Source organism: Thunnus maccoyii, chromosome 19 (genome assembly GCF_910596095.1).
Source record: "Thunnus maccoyii chromosome 19, fThuMac1.1, whole genome shotgun sequence".
NCBI lineage: Eukaryota > Metazoa > Chordata > Actinopteri > Scombriformes > Scombridae > Thunnus > Thunnus maccoyii.
In genome coordinates this window covers 18380808-18396307 of record NC_056551.1, presented here as the reverse complement: position 1 = coordinate 18396307, position 15500 = coordinate 18380808, and the positions used below count along the sequence as shown (strand labels likewise).

Here is a 15500-nt window from a genome sequence, read left to right as displayed (position 1 = left end):
AGCATTTCAAAGTCTATTTAAGGAATTCCTGAAAGTATATCAGATTGGCCATGTGTTTACATTTTTGAAATTAGGGATCCAAACTTTTTCTTTTTTTCTCTGTTTCTCTCACACACACAAATACGCACAGACTGTCATTAATTTCCTGGAGTTATTTCCACTATAACCACCAACCAGGACCCGCAACTAAAAGGGCCCCAAACAGCTATAGATTTATTGTGATGCTTAGATATGAAAAATGTTGAATTATGTTACTATTCTAACTAATTACACCCCAAAATAACTTACAAAAGGCCCCATAAAACTTTAAAAAAAATGCAACTGTGTACTTCTACTTCAGAGGAAAACATTGTATTACTACATTTACCTGACAGATAAATGTTACTGGTTATGTTACAGATTCAGATTTCACTCACAACATATAACAAATAAATATGATGCATTATTATTGATTAAACTATCCAGCATTATATAAGAATTAAAAGCTCCACCTTGAACAGTCAATTTAAGTACACTGTGCTGATAATACCTCTCTTTCTCTTTTAAGTAAAAAACTTAGACTTTAACTTTCACAGTATTTTTACTGTGCGGTACTAATAGTTCTACTCAAGAAATAAGTTTTGACTACTTCTCCTAGCCTGCCACTGCCAATACCAACATTCCCAGTTAGAGAAAGGCTGAAAATAAAGCAAGTTTGCCAGGGGCACACACACATACAGACACACATATCAGATCATAGTCACATTTGGGGACATTACATAGAGTTGCATTCATGTCCTGGAGACTTACCCTAACCCTAACCATAACCACTGACCCAAAAATCACCTTTTTCCCCAATTGGGGACACAGCTTTTGTCCCAACTGGACAAGCCATCCCCAATTAACTGGTCCCAAGTCTGAAATTTGTCCCCAAAAGTAGCCTATGACGAACCACACACACACACACAAACACACACACACACACACACACACACACACACACACACACACACACTTGAAATTGAGCATTATGTAATATAAACCAAGTTGAGCAGAAGCAAAAAAAAAATCTGCATGACAAGATTTTCTTTTAACACTTCACAACTTTTGTGCTACCAATCATCTAATTTGTCGTAAATCGTTTTCCTTTGAGGAACTTTTCTCCTGGATGTCCGTCTCGTCCACCAGCCCGGTCTCTATACTGTCTACTCTGGCGGATTGTGGCAACCCCGGCCGCGGGCGGGGCTTGTGCGGAGGCAGGGCTCCTCCGCCCCGCCCCCGCCAGGATCATAGAGGCGCAGGAGGAGAGTGGATGCTGCGATTTCTTCGTTGACGGGACGGCTGAGCTGCCCGAGTTGTTCTGTAATGCATGTTTGTCTCCTGTCATCCCGGTAAACCCGTTACACAAGTCGGAAAGTCCGCTCTTGTGGGAGCAAGCGGCGGAGTCACCACGGCTAAAGCACCGAGGGAGAGACTAAAAACTCCTGTCAACTGCTGGTAAGTTACAGCAATACAGATTGTATCATCGTGACCGGTGTGAATAAACCCAGCACAGGCTGGGACCATGTTGTGTTTACTGTACTCATGGGTGGTCTTTTGTGACCGGTTACGGATGATGGACTTGCTGATTGGTCGTGCATCAATTCCATGTGTGTAAATAAAACCACATCCTGCAGCTTATGAAATGCTTTTTATATGTCAGGACTTTACTTTGAACATCAGGTTATGCTTTAGAGTCCAAATCTTTATTTCTGCGAGCTGTTTAAGGGCACAGCTAGTGTCATTATTATATTGCCATTATTATTTTTGTGAGTGTGTGGTAAAAGGATAAGTTATTGCCTGTTCCCATGACACAATAAGATGAAAGCATGTCACATGTCATGTGAACATAAAAAGGAAATAAATGTTAAGTCAAAATCAGTAATGACGTGAAAATGTTAATTAATTTCACAGAGAGAGTTAGAGATGAAAAAGGATTGTAAGTCATTGTGTGCAGATCTTAAGAGGGATAAAAGGTTTGTGAGTCAGTCAAGTGATTTTTTTAATGCTAATTGCCAAAGTAATTCTACATCAAAGTTGCACATTTGTCCCTCTGACAACCCATAAAAATTCATTCAGTTGCAATTACAACAACTTACTTTGGATCAGTTTACACCGATTTGTAATGTGACGGAAAAGTAGCGAAAAGAAAGAAGTACTTTGGTGTAACATCGAACAAGTGAGTGGGATGGTGCTATTTTTGTTTTCCTTTGGATGAAGACATATTCCCTGCTTGACAGCTGACCGATTGGCAGGTTATTTCCTTCTTTGTAGGAGGATGATGATGCTGGGGTGTCAGAGGTATAATGAGATTTTCATGCTCATGATCTGCTCCTCCTCTGCATACCCACTGACCTTTAGTCAGGGTAGGAAGAGGTGAAAGAGACCATTGGCTATTATAGCACCAAGCTGATCAACTCAATACTGGATTACAATGTTAGGTGCCTGCAGCTTACTGACTCTTTCCACTGTCAGCCCTGCACCCAGGCTTTATATAGTTAGTCCAGGGCGTTGCATGTTACAGCTGTAATTATTAGTCTGATGAAGCATAACTGAATGTCGTCCAGGATAGCTTTTAAAGCAGTGCGTAGCTTGGGCCTGAAATTTAACATGCTTGCTCATCAGTGATAATGAATTATACACATTTAAAGGGCACAATTCCATTTGATCAGTTCTCCAGATCAGAAAGGCAGTGCTGACTTTGGCCTTTTGTTACACCTATTGAAAACACAAAAAACAAAGGCTCATTTGATATTACAGGAAGTGAACTGTAATATGAGTATTTCCTGCACATAACACAAACCATATCATGTGACAGATCATAGCTTCATATCATAGCTTTTGTAGTAACTGCTGCTGTCACACATAATAATTGGCACCACAATAAGTGATGACTCATGGTAATAAATTCTCTTCACAAAAGTATGACGGCCTGGCTGTTGACTTCCTAATGCACTCTCCTCACTTTTCTGACTTAACGACAAAAGAAGTATCCGTTCTTTCCCCTCACCTTTTTCACCCATGCACACACACGGCTCAGCTATTTCACTCAATGTTTCCATCTGACAAACCAGATGGAGGTCAGTTGGAATGTCGTTATGCCCACCGTCAGAAAAAGCACATGCCTGCAGCCACAATTAAATCCTGGCAGGGCCACCTATGTCAAATCTATCCCTTACACTCCAGCTGTGTCGAGGGAAATCAGATGTTCAATTATTTCACCTTTAAAAAACATGCAGTAACTGCTTTACCAGGCTGATGTGTCCCTTAAACTAATGGAAACCACTCCCCAAATGACATATTGCTACTCTCTGAGCCAGTATGCTGTAGCGGCCTTCTATAAATAAAGGTATCCTAGTCGTTTCCCTTATTCTATTAACCTATTTCATAACTTCACTACAGCTGAAGATCAGTAGGATCATTATTGCTGCAGGTGGTGACGGGCGTGTTGTCCGCCATCGTTGAAGCTTGAAGCTGCGTGAGTGCTTCAAAAGCATAGAAAAGCACAGGATATCGTCTATTGTATTGATTGGCCAATACAATAGAGGAAGTACAATTTCTCAGGCAACAGTGAAGTAAAATTTATTGCAGTAATGGTAGCTGGAACAGTGCTGAAATATCTGACGCATGATGAATTGTTGATTTTGGGAGTTTTTATGGTTTACTGTGAGAGCTGTAAATTGTTTAATGCTGTCAAGTGAAAGGTGCAATGACAACTTTATTCTTATCATACATAAATACGCCATTTATTCATGTATGCGGATCAAGCAAATAGACTTTTGCTATTTGTGTGTAATTGAGCGCCGCTATGCTCGCACACTGTGTACAGTATGTGTATGTTTTTGTATGTGTGCACAGGACTTACATTGTTTGACTTTCAGAAGTATGTCAGGGAACTATACCTGAACATATAGATTGGTATTAAACTCTGCTTGTTCTCCTATTGTCATTGTACAGTTTATACAATAGAATACCCGTATGTACTAGCTTTTGTCATCCTACAGTGTCCATTTTAAATAAGTAACTCTACTGATTCTCCAGACTCCAGGGTGTTTTTGCCAATGATTAAGAAAAACAAGAATAAAAGTCTAAAATCTGTCCTGTTAATTATTCTCCATAATATGAATGTGAAGTGACAAATTTCCTTCATGTACAGTATAGCTTCAACAGTAGTGTAGCTAAAAGTTTGTCTTTAGGGTGACACTAGAGCAAAGGCCACTGGGTCATTAAAATCAAGTGTTTATCCTTATAGGAGCAGTTTCATTGCCATGAAATTTGCTCAGCAACTTCAAGTTCAATGTTTTGTTTTCTTTTGCTCTGTGCCCTTGACTAACCCCATAAGAAAGAAAAAAAAAAGTCCCTAGAAAGGCATAGGTGCTGGTGAACAAACCGGTTTGTTTCGGTCAGTGCTCACGAGAACGCTGTGACCCTGCATGAGAAAGAAACATTCCTTATTAATCACCTTTGCAAAGGTGGGCTGTTGTACAACCGTGCCCGAGGAGATCATCTTGCTTCACTGCTCACATTTTACCTCAACATGTCGTTTGACGCGTCCTCTCCTCACCTTTTGAAATTGAGAGGCCACTGACAGACACAAATTGTGAATGATTCATATTTACTGGTCTAAATTTGGATCTTAGCCTCATGTTGACCCAACTGACTCATTTTTGATTTTTCACACTCTTTACATCACACTTGGAATTAATGCCAAGGCTAACACACTGTATTATTTATCTCTCACTGTTTTTTTGTTGTTGTTTTTTCACATCGAAGCAGAACAGCTGCTCTATATTTGTCAGATCCTGGGAAGTATGACATTAAACATACTTACTTATTTATAGATCATGCACTTATTATGCATAGGTTATTGAAAATGTAAGCTACGTGTGCTGAGAATCCTTATAACAAAGTTAAAAATTTAACATCCAGACCATTATTATCTGCGAGGGAAGAGCTTCGCACTGTTGGCCAGTACTTTCCCAGCTTAGCAGCTTATTCAGTTTGGGCTGCTGGTTATGTAAGACAGCTATATGCAGCAGGAGGCTAATCCAGTGCCTTGACCTTAATGCCAATTATCAGATCATGGTGACGTTATTGAAATGAAGGCACCATAAAGAAGAGTCGATAACAGTTTCTTGCCGAAAGTCTTTACGATATTAAGGATGTGTAACAGCCTGAAGACAAGCTTGATGCAAAGGTGCTGCAAAAGTAGAAAAGCTTACGTATTGTAGTCGCCATGCGGCCACCGTGACTAATACATCAGGTAAAGTTAAGTAAGCTTACCAGTGGACATGATGTGATAACACATGCCTAAGCAGCCACACCACCCACCAGTATTGCAGCACATGGTATTAATGATGAATTTGCAAGCTTACATCATTTTGTGAATGAATATAAAGTAAAGTCAACAAGTAACTTGGCAGAAATTAAAAAGTAAACAAGCAGTCTTTGCCTGTTGAAACTTGTATTTTAGTGTGATAGTTCGTACAAGGCGTTGTGTTGACGTTCTTAGAAATACCACATACACTCCTTGATTTCATTATAACACCCCTATGTTTCCACCCAAGCTCACTGCACGAAAGAGTGAAGCAAGTAGCCTACAAGTGCGGGCGGAGCACAAACACTAGAAATGTTTCAGATCAAATGAATATTATTATGATAATGTTTTAGACACAAGTTAAAGAGTATCGTTTCGAGCTATACTTTTTTTCTGAGGGAATTGTGACTTCTAACTGGCTCAAATCAAAAACACCGTCAAACAATAGAGCTTGAAATTTCGCTTTTCTAAACGCATTTCTTATTCCATTTCCTAGCACCTGTGCCATCACACATTTTTCGCACCACGGCATTGTTTTGTTGTGTCACGTGTAAATAAGGCACAAATTGTGGAGCATCTCCAAATTTCATCAGCTGACCGCCTTGTTTTGCATCTGTTTTATGTGTTTGTGTTTGGCTAATTATTTTTTGAAAGCCCAATGCTTTGGGGTGTAGTAGAGGGAAGTCATTAGCATACATTAAGACTTTATTACTTTATTTATTTTCCTAGCCTTCATTGACTAGAGCACTACAAAACGTCTCTATTCAGTATGTCAAATCCTCAACTGACAGCAACAATTCAGCATCAGTAATCACAAGAAAGACAGAGAGCATATGAGAGAGCATGTGAGGGAAAGAGCTTTCTGCCAGCTTTCAGTTGTCACTGATGCAACATCAGCTCTTCTATCTATTTGACCTCCTTATCATTTCCCCACCTCCTATTCTCCCCCCCTCCCACCTCCCCGGCTTTCCCATGGATTCAGACATGAAGGGTCACGCCTTCAACATCTGCACATGGCTAGGGAAATGCAGATTTCCAAGTCATGGGAACAGGAGTCGTGCTGGCTGGCAGCGAGGCTAACCGGCCTCCCGCTGTGTGTGTCTGTTGTTGTGGCAAAAGCCTGAGCTCAGGTTATGCAATCATTTACGCTGCATGTGCCAGCTGGTAGAGGTAGACAGAAAGAGAGAGGATGATTTTTAATCCTTAGTGGAGCAGCATACATTCTTCATAGAAGATTTCAGTTGTATCAGTCTGTATTCATTCAGACTTTGTGTCATTTTAATACTTGTTTAAGACATACAGTACTGTAGGTTTAATGACAGGATTCAATACTGTTCTCAAACAAATTACTTCTGTTCTGTATCACTGCTGGAAATGTATAAATCTTTACCTCCATGTTTTTTTCTCCCACAAATTCTTAACTGTTCACCTGTGGATGACAAGTTTTTCATTATGTCTCCAGGGCTTTAAACTAATTATATTATCGCACGTATCACTGCACTCACAAATGTTGCATGAGACAATAACAAAACATTACACTTTACAGCGGGCAGTTTTCCTTTATCATGCAAGTATGTTGTCACTCACTACAAGACATGCAGCTCTGCTTTTGTGGCGGACAGCATCAAACATTGCAGGTCACGTGATCTGTCAAGAGCACAGATCAGATAGTTCCCCTGTCCTCACCTTGCATTGTTTTGTTTTGTTTTCTTTTCCTCTATCCAACAGCCAAGGCTTTGCGGTGCCATGATGAAGAGAGTCATGGAAGCAGTTCTGCTGTTGTTGCTAGTCTTCACGTCGCATGCTAAGGGAACACGTAAGTCTTTGGAAACACAGTCTTAGTATCTTCTTAAGTTTCTGGCACTGAGTTAAGACATCTGAGAGATGTCTGGTGGTTGGTAGGCTGTTGAAACAACGGGAAACGTGAGCCAGAGCTGCACAATTAATAGGTGATAATAGTGTTGTTTATCTGTGGATATTTTTGCGGTATATTACATAACATTCACAATTCAGATTTTAAATCGGTTGCAGCTGTGCAAATATTTACTGTTGTTCTCTGTTTTTTTAATATAATACACTCTTTTCACTACGTGCTTCCACTTCCTTTTCTGACATGTCCTGTCAATCTGTAGGCTACAGCCCGCCAGGGAAACCCGCGCTGACCAGCTGTCGTTCTCCTGAAAAAGAGACCTTCACCTGCTGGTGGCAGCCAGGCTCTGATGGAGGACTGCCCACTACGTACGCCCTGTACTATCGCAAAGAAAAGTCAGTGGCTCCCAGTTTCATGCAGTACCACATTCACTTAATTTTGTCTTTTGTTTAATTTTTTGCATTTTATATGACCGTACTGACCAGAAAAGGATGGATTGTTAGCACAGTCACCAGTCTAGTCAGTAAGGATGAGGATGTCACACCAACATACATGCCAATGGAGCATAGCAGCAGTATAGCAGTTGTAACAAACACTATGAGATGTTTTTACATTGTCAGCACAGTCGTTGGTGAGTAGCCTACCTGTTGGTTTGCAGGATTGAGGGCAGCCAACAGGTGCAAGAGGATAAAGATTGCAGAAAGTTATGCGGCTCTGGTTGTGCCTGATAAGGAACAGACATACAGCAGATCCAGAGAAGGAGGGAAGGGACAGGAATCACTTTTGTCTATTTCCTCTCACCTCACACTTTTTAAAAGAAAGCATGTTTTAGAAGAATGAAGGTGAGGTGGTAGAGCAGTTACAAACTCTTGGTGGTAACAGAGATTAAGATTAAGATTAGTGTTTCGGAAACTGTTAAGGAAATAGTTTGACATTTTGGGGAGTGTGTTTATTAGCTTTCATGTCAAGACTTTAATGAGAAGATCAATACCACTCTCACATCTGTCAATTAAATATGAAGCTACAGCTAACAAAGTCCGCTGCAGGCCTTTGTTGCATGTCATACCTCTCTTTCTACTCCTGTTTCCAGTAAATTGCTGTATATATAAATAAAGGAAAAAATGCCAGAAAACTAAACAAACAAGAAAGAAGAGTTGCTGGGTGGCAGATTTTTTTTCTTTCTTTCTTTTGACAAAGCCCGGCTCACTTTCTCCTGCTTTTTCTAGTCTTTGTACTAAACTAACCATCCCCTAGGTGTAGCCTCACATTAAACTAACAGACACGTGAGTGGTATCAATCTCTCTCATCTAACTTTCTAGTGAATAATAAACTGGTAAATGTCAAGCTCTTCCTTTGAAGAAATGCAAACAAGCTGCACAGAGATGAACTAAACTTTAACAGCTCACAAAACAGAGAAAAAAAGAAAGGAAAATATGTTTTGAAGCTCTGTGGTTCACACCAATGATGTTCAACCACAGTGTGATTAATACTCCATTACTGATCAAACCAAGTCATAATACCGTAAATATTTGTGAAATGTCAATATGGAGAAATCTGTGGTGCTTGATATCAAACATCTGCGAAAGACATGGAGAGGTCATTAAATCACACAAGTGTTTGAATCACATGTTTGTGGTATGTAAAGGTCACTGGATTGCGCTGTGTGTCTGTGCTATGGGATTTAAAAGGGATAATGAATCATACATGACATATACTGTACACTTGACCTGATATGGAGTGGCTGTTGAACTGTATCAGAGCTTCAGAGCTTTATATTATCTACTACATCCTTTGGAATGGGGATTTTTTGGGGGGAGGGGAGGTTATACTAACTATTTTTATTGAGTTACTACATTGATAGTTTATAAGGAATGTCTATTGCTTTCCAGAAGCATACCGAATGGAGCCAATAATAATAGACACAGCTGGAGAGCCCTCTGCTCAGAGAAGAGTCATAGAGATCTTAAGAGATTTTATTCTGAGTAATCAGTCTCCATTAGTGCATGACGCACTTTTCAATTGTAGTGAGAAAACATAATAGCTGACACTCAGTTATGTTCATTCTTTCAGTATTTCCAGTTTTTCTTCTTCCTAGTAAGCTCTGTTAACATAAACACTTCCAAGTGTGTTCATTGAACCACCCAGGTTTACTGGAATTGGAACCCAAGTATGCTCAGGGGTGGCCAAGTGCTCATGCACAACATGTCGGCTGAATTATTTCCAATGTCTCCTTGAAACGTGCCTGCGTAACAGGACAGCATGAAACAAGTGCAGATAACAAAAGGACTAATTGAGAGTGTTGGAAATAGAGATGAAATTACACTGGTATTGTCCTTTAAGCACAGTCGTTGTCCACTCATCTCTTTTTTGTTGCCCCACACACACCCTCACAAAGACACACACACACACTGTTTCAGGAATTGTAGCATGAAGAATGCATGTTGTTCAGTGTAACAGCAAAGTACAGTGAAAACACAGAAATGCACAACTAAATGCCGTTCCCCCTACCTGTCTTACAGCTCTGATACAGTGTACGAGTGTCCCGACTACCGCACAGCAGGACAGAACTCCTGCTTCTTTAACAAGAACGACACGTCCATTTGGGTCAACTACAACATCACCGTGGTGGCCACCAACTCACTGGGCAGCACCTTCTCCGACCCCGTGGATATAGATGTTGTCTACATTGGTGAGGGAATGTTTGCTACTTTTTTAAAAATTATTTGTTCTCATGGTTTAGCGTGATGTTGGAGACACAATTTCCCTATGAGGATTAAATAAGTGTATTTTAACACACACTCGCAGTGGCACACTGTGGCTAATGCTCTCTCAGTGTACTAACCCTCCCTCCAGCTGTAACTGCTCCCTGAAGGTCACCGTTTGAAATAAAAAAAATTACGCTGTCGGCCCGCTGAAGACATCACGATTGAGCAAAATGTGAAAGAAATCAAGTCACTTAAAGGATAAATCTGGTGACGCCCTGTATATTTCCTTTACTACAATCAACACAGCTTTATTTTGAGGCAATCGCACATACACCATCCTGCTGCCGGAAATACTCACTAGCACACCAAATGCGTAATAATCCTCAGCTGAAAATAGTCCCCAACCAGTGCACCATTTACTCCTCTTTGGGTAACCTTTTCTAAAATCTACCAACTGTTTTAAGAAATTACTTAACTTTTTTTTTAGAAATGAAAAAATATCTTTGTGACTCATCTTCATAGTGATAATTATAATTCTAGCCTTTTCCTCTTAAGATGAAATTAACTAGATGCTCGGGATGTTGTTCCACTGCTCCATGAAAATAGTAAATGCATTGCCTCCGAAGTTAGATCCTTAAGTTTGTTACTGAAAAATGAACTGCGCAGATCTCCTTCTAATTATGTAACAAAATATAAATATTGAATGAAGTGTGGAATTAGTCTTGTTCTGTCATGTTGCTTAACACAAAAGCATGTGGTTTTGTTCATGAAAAATCCAAAAGGAGCGTAAACTGGTAGATTTAAAAGACTTAAAAGTATCCACCTTTCCCTTGAAGCCGCTTATCTGAAAATGCTCCTCTTCCCCTTCTCTCTAATAGCATTGACCTAATTTGGTTATCAGTCCTCAGTGATATTTATTTCCTTGTCATATGTCACAATGTGTCTCCAAGAAGATAACTTAAAAGCCTAAACATTTATCTCAACCACGTCACCACACATGCGCACACGTCAACAAATATTTGGAGAGTCACTCCTGCACCATCGGTGTTCATCCGCTGGAGGTGTGCATTGGTTTACTATTACACAGAGGAAGAGACATTGACACACTCCTGTCTGTCGGGAACTAATGCCATAGTGGTTTTGCCCGATGCATTTACACAGTAACAGTTGGCTCCTAATGTATTTCTGTGTCACAAACATTATTTCCCACTTAATTTCTTTTTTTCTTCCTCCGTCTCAGTCACACACACACACACAAAAAGACATCATCTCTCATTCACTTTTTCTCTCTCTTTCTCCCTCTCCAGTCCAGCCTAATCCTCCGGAGAAGGTGTCAGTGACTTTAATGGAGGACAGAGGCTTGCCTTTCCTCCGGGTGTCATGGGAACCGCCACGTAAGGCTGACACCCGTTCCGGTTGGATCACACTCATCTATGAGATCCGCATCAGGTTGGATGGAGAAAACGACTGGGAGGTACATAACATTACCATACAGCGTGTTGACATTATCGTATGTTCCTCTAGTAAATATTGACAAGGTGGTAGATTTTCACCAGGGAATATTTCTGATTAATTTTCTCATAAAGTCTTTGGATGTCATACTATACAACATTTCTAATCCATGTGGTGACAAGATTGTGCATGACTGCTCATGTCAATTGTGTTGTATTTCCAGATGCACCCTGCTGGCCAGCAGAAGTTGTTTAACATTTTCGGGCTGCGGTCAGGTGGTACTTACCTCGTTCAGGTGCGCTGTAAGCCTGATCATGGCTTTTGGAGTGAATGGAGTTCCACTTCCTACATCCGCTTTCCTGACTGTAAGACATCTGCCAACATCTACAGTACACACATATACATATAAAGTGATAATATAGATATACAATATAATGCATGTATTTAGGGAATAGTACCACATTTGGTGGAATACACTTCTTTCCTTTTTGCCAAGACTTGGATCAGAAGATCAATACCACAATCTTCTCATTTTACTCTCAGAAAGAGAGCGATTACATGTATTTCCCAAAATGTGAACTATTCCAGTAACTAACAGTTAATGGGACAAATGCAGAATGATGTCATACTCCTTTAATGTCCTATGATAATAATCACCATAGGAAAAATTCAAATGTTGTATGTTGTGTTGAAGCACTCACATTTTTATGTTGTGTCTTACAGATTTCCATCGGGAAAAGTCAGTGTGGATTCTCATTACTGTCTTTTCTGCGTGCATCTTCCTCATCCTCACATGGTTGTTACACATTAACAGCCACAGGTAAATGGATGCCTCATGCCATTTTTTGGGTCAAATATTGACATTTATTTATTTACTTATATGCTACAGAGGCTGCAGCTGTATTTTTTAGGCTCTCTATTTCAGAGTTTCAGTGTCAGATTATCCTAAGATTTCAAACTATTTCCTTTGTGATCATGACTTACCTGAAGTACTATTTTGTGATGCTTGTGAATATATTTCTAAACACAATATTCAGATAAGAGATAAGAATGTAATGACATTGCCATGTAGAGATGTCAGTCATCTCTTTGTTGTGATAAGCACAGAAAGATCTCATTCACATTATTACATATGAATTTTATGAATTTTAATTAATTTAGAGGAGAAAGGTCTTACTGCAACTTAATGGACAAGTTCACAGAGAAAATTATGAATTTACCGTGTAGAGATAGTGAGAGTACTTGAGAAAAATAGTGTCTGTTAAACTGACCATCACAAAATTGCTAAAATGTTGTAATCTGTTACAGTTATTTCCATGTATTCCTTATTCATGGCAACTAAATTGTTTTATTATGGCAGGATAATTAAAAAAAACGTACAGTGAAAGAGTTTAATATCTTGAGATAAAGTGATACTTAAGTTGTAATCATGAAATTAAAGGTTGTATATAATCACTGCCACTCTGAGCTTTTATAATATGCAGCAAGTGAAGTATTGATTTTAATTATTGTCTCATATTCATTGACTTTCATCTGCTGCTCGCAAATCCTGACATTGATCTTCTTTCTTTCGTTTGAAGTCTGAAGCACTGTCTGCTTCCACCAGTCCCTGGTCCTAAAATCAAAGGATTTGATAAGCAGCTTCTTAAGGTAAAGCAACAACATATGGAAAGATATCATTTATACAATAATTCTCTCAATCTGCTACTAATAATCATATGTAAATAAGAAAAATGGACCTCTGACTTATCACTGCTTGTTTATCTTTTTGTGTGCAGAATGGCAAGTCAGAGGACGTTTTCAATGCACTGGTGGTGTCTGATTTCCCCCCAACCCCATCATCCAACTATGAGGACTTGCTGGTGGAGTACTTAGAGGTGTATGTCCCTGAAGAACAGGAGTTGATGCTGGAGGAAGGCAAGGATCTTCATGATAGTTGCCTCAAATCCGAGGGCTCCACATCTGACAGTGACTCCGGCCGAGGTAGCTGCGACAGCCACACTCTGCTGATGGATAAGTGTGGAGAGGCAAAAGATGAAGAGAGACGAACAGGTCAGGAAGGTGGTCGACTGAGGACAGAGACACAGAGGCACCAGAAAGACTGGGAGGAGGAGGCGCTGGCCTATGCTCATGAAGATATGGTTAGCCCTGATATGTCCAGTGGGAGGGTGAAGACCTGGCCTTCAGTGTTTTCTCCACTGCCCCAGTACAGCTCAAGCCCAGCGGACCAACAGAGCTCACTTGAGATGGCCAAACACCACTGCCTCTCCGACAGTTTGTTCCCACCAGGCTCCACATCCTCTTACCTCACCCAACCTGGCCACAGCTCCAACGAGGCTCTCGGACCTAGCTACTGGGAGTTCTGTTTGAGCACCAAGCAACCTCATTCGCTCCATCCCCAGATGCAGGCCCGCCAGCAACTCCAGGCCCACAGCGACATCAACATCTCCAGCATCGGACGCAAACAGGTACCTGCTGGCCATGAGTCGCCCGCTCTCCAGTCCACTGAGTATGTCGAAGTCCAGAGGGTCAACGAGGATAATATGGTGCTCCTCCAGCCCGTTGAGTCGGGCCAAGGCCAGCACGAAGGCAGCCCGCAGGTTCTTCGGGGGGAGGACTACAGCAAGGTGAAGAGGGTGGACAGTAACAACATGCTGCTGCTCCAGAGAAAGGTGGATGTGATGGAAGAAGAGGTGGACAGGTGCCCTTCTGAGGACCAGGGGACAAATGGAGTGACGGAGAGTTGCTACACATCATCCACCATCACCAATACCCAGAAACCTACAGCCTGCATTCACACTGCCATGCCGGTCCAGGAAGAAAGGGTCCTGTTTGCAAGTGGTTATGTTGACACTGCCACCATGCCCACATACTAGGAGCACAACTGGCAGGTCTGGGACTTTGCAAGACCTGTTCTAGGCAAAAAACACTAACACTGTGACTGTGACTCCTTCAGAAATGGTTGCAAAGACAATATTTTGCTATGATTTATTGTATAAATTATGTGGTACTACTACTACTATGCTGTTACTACGATTAATTATATGTCTCATGAATCTTTTTCTCCGTCACAGGTACGTTTCATGTCATGAACATTTTTTGATATCGCTAATGAAATATATTAATGTATACTGGTGTAATGTGAGTCTCTGTTAAATGATTTATGTAAAATCAAAACTGCAGAAAGCTCAAACATCAAACGTTTTTATTTTGTTTCGCTTTTTTGTATGTGCACATTTTCTCTGCTCTCTCTAGAACACTACATTTAAAGCTGCTTGCTGGTTTCCACATTTATACACAGTATATACTTATATACATATATATATATATATTTTGTGTGTGTCAAAAAGAGAAAAACTGAGAAAGAGGGAATATATTTTTTCATTCAGAGACTATTTTATGTATATAAATTTATTACTGCTTTGATCAGCTAAGTGGTAAATTAAAAAAAAAATTCTACAAAGATATTTTTTGGATGAGAAAGTAGTGTCATGATGCCATGTACAACACTAACCTTAAGTGACTCTGTCTCTATTGTTTAACAGTGATAAATTGCTGTGTTTTACCTTTTTTTTTCTTTAGCATGTATAGCTATCTATGTATATCTTTATAAACAGTCAACTGCCCAAATAGAAAATGTGGAAAAGTGGAGAGAGCACTCAAATCTTTTTTGGAAAGCTTGCCGTAAAAAATATACCCATAATAAATTTACAATATTGAGTAATGGGATGTTGATTTTTATTTTTTTTCACTGAAATTCCAACAAGTGTATTGATAATTACATGCCACTTATTACCTGTGTATATTTATCATAATGGCAAAAAAAAACATGCTGACCTGTGATTTATCAATAACTTCTGACTCTAGAAACAGCCACTGTTGTTAATACTCATCAACAAAAAACTGAGAAAACAAAAGGCAAACTGCAAGTAATATGCAAGTAAAATGCAAACTCAAACATTTAAATTGTTTTCTTTTGTTTACGTTTTTAAAGAATGTATTGTTGTAATAATATGGATAATGTATAGGCAATGGAGATCTTAAAAGATAGGTTCACAGTTTTTCAAGTCTATCAGTTGTCAACAATACTCAAATGAACACTGACACATGTTTTTATTTCCATAATTATTCCTCCTGT

The 15500-nt window shown here is 39.9% G+C and overlaps 1 protein-coding gene across 1 annotated transcript; it reads left to right on the top strand.

Moving 5' to 3' along the window:
* The first annotated feature begins 1264 nt into the window (after positions 1 to 1264).
* On the top strand, positions 1265 to 15439 carry prlra (prolactin receptor a). The gene is made up of 9 exons (XM_042395305.1): positions 1265 to 1476; positions 7064 to 7151; positions 7468 to 7600; positions 9725 to 9894; positions 11218 to 11384; positions 11586 to 11727; positions 12086 to 12182; positions 12943 to 13012; positions 13141 to 15439. The coding sequence occupies exons 2-9, from the start codon at positions 7082 to 7084 to the stop codon at positions 14236 to 14238; spliced, it is 1947 nt and encodes a 648-aa protein (XP_042251239.1). The 5' UTR covers positions 1265 to 1476; positions 7064 to 7081; the 3' UTR covers positions 14239 to 15439.
* The last annotated feature ends 61 nt before the right edge of the window (positions 15440 to 15500 follow it).

Bases quoted from the DNA above. Each gene is read 5' to 3' on its own strand.
- prlra (XM_042395305.1), top strand. From the start codon at position 7,082: ATGATGAAGAGAGTCATGGAAGCAGTTCTGCTGTTGTTGCTAGTCTTC. The intron at 9,895-11,217 runs GTGAGGGAATGT...CTCCCTCTCCAG, and splicing joins TATAGATGTTGTCTACATTG to TCCAGCCTAATCCTCCGGAG. The intron at 12,183-12,942 runs GTAAATGGATGC...TTTCGTTTGAAG, and splicing joins TTACACATTAACAGCCACAG to TCTGAAGCACTGTCTGCTTC.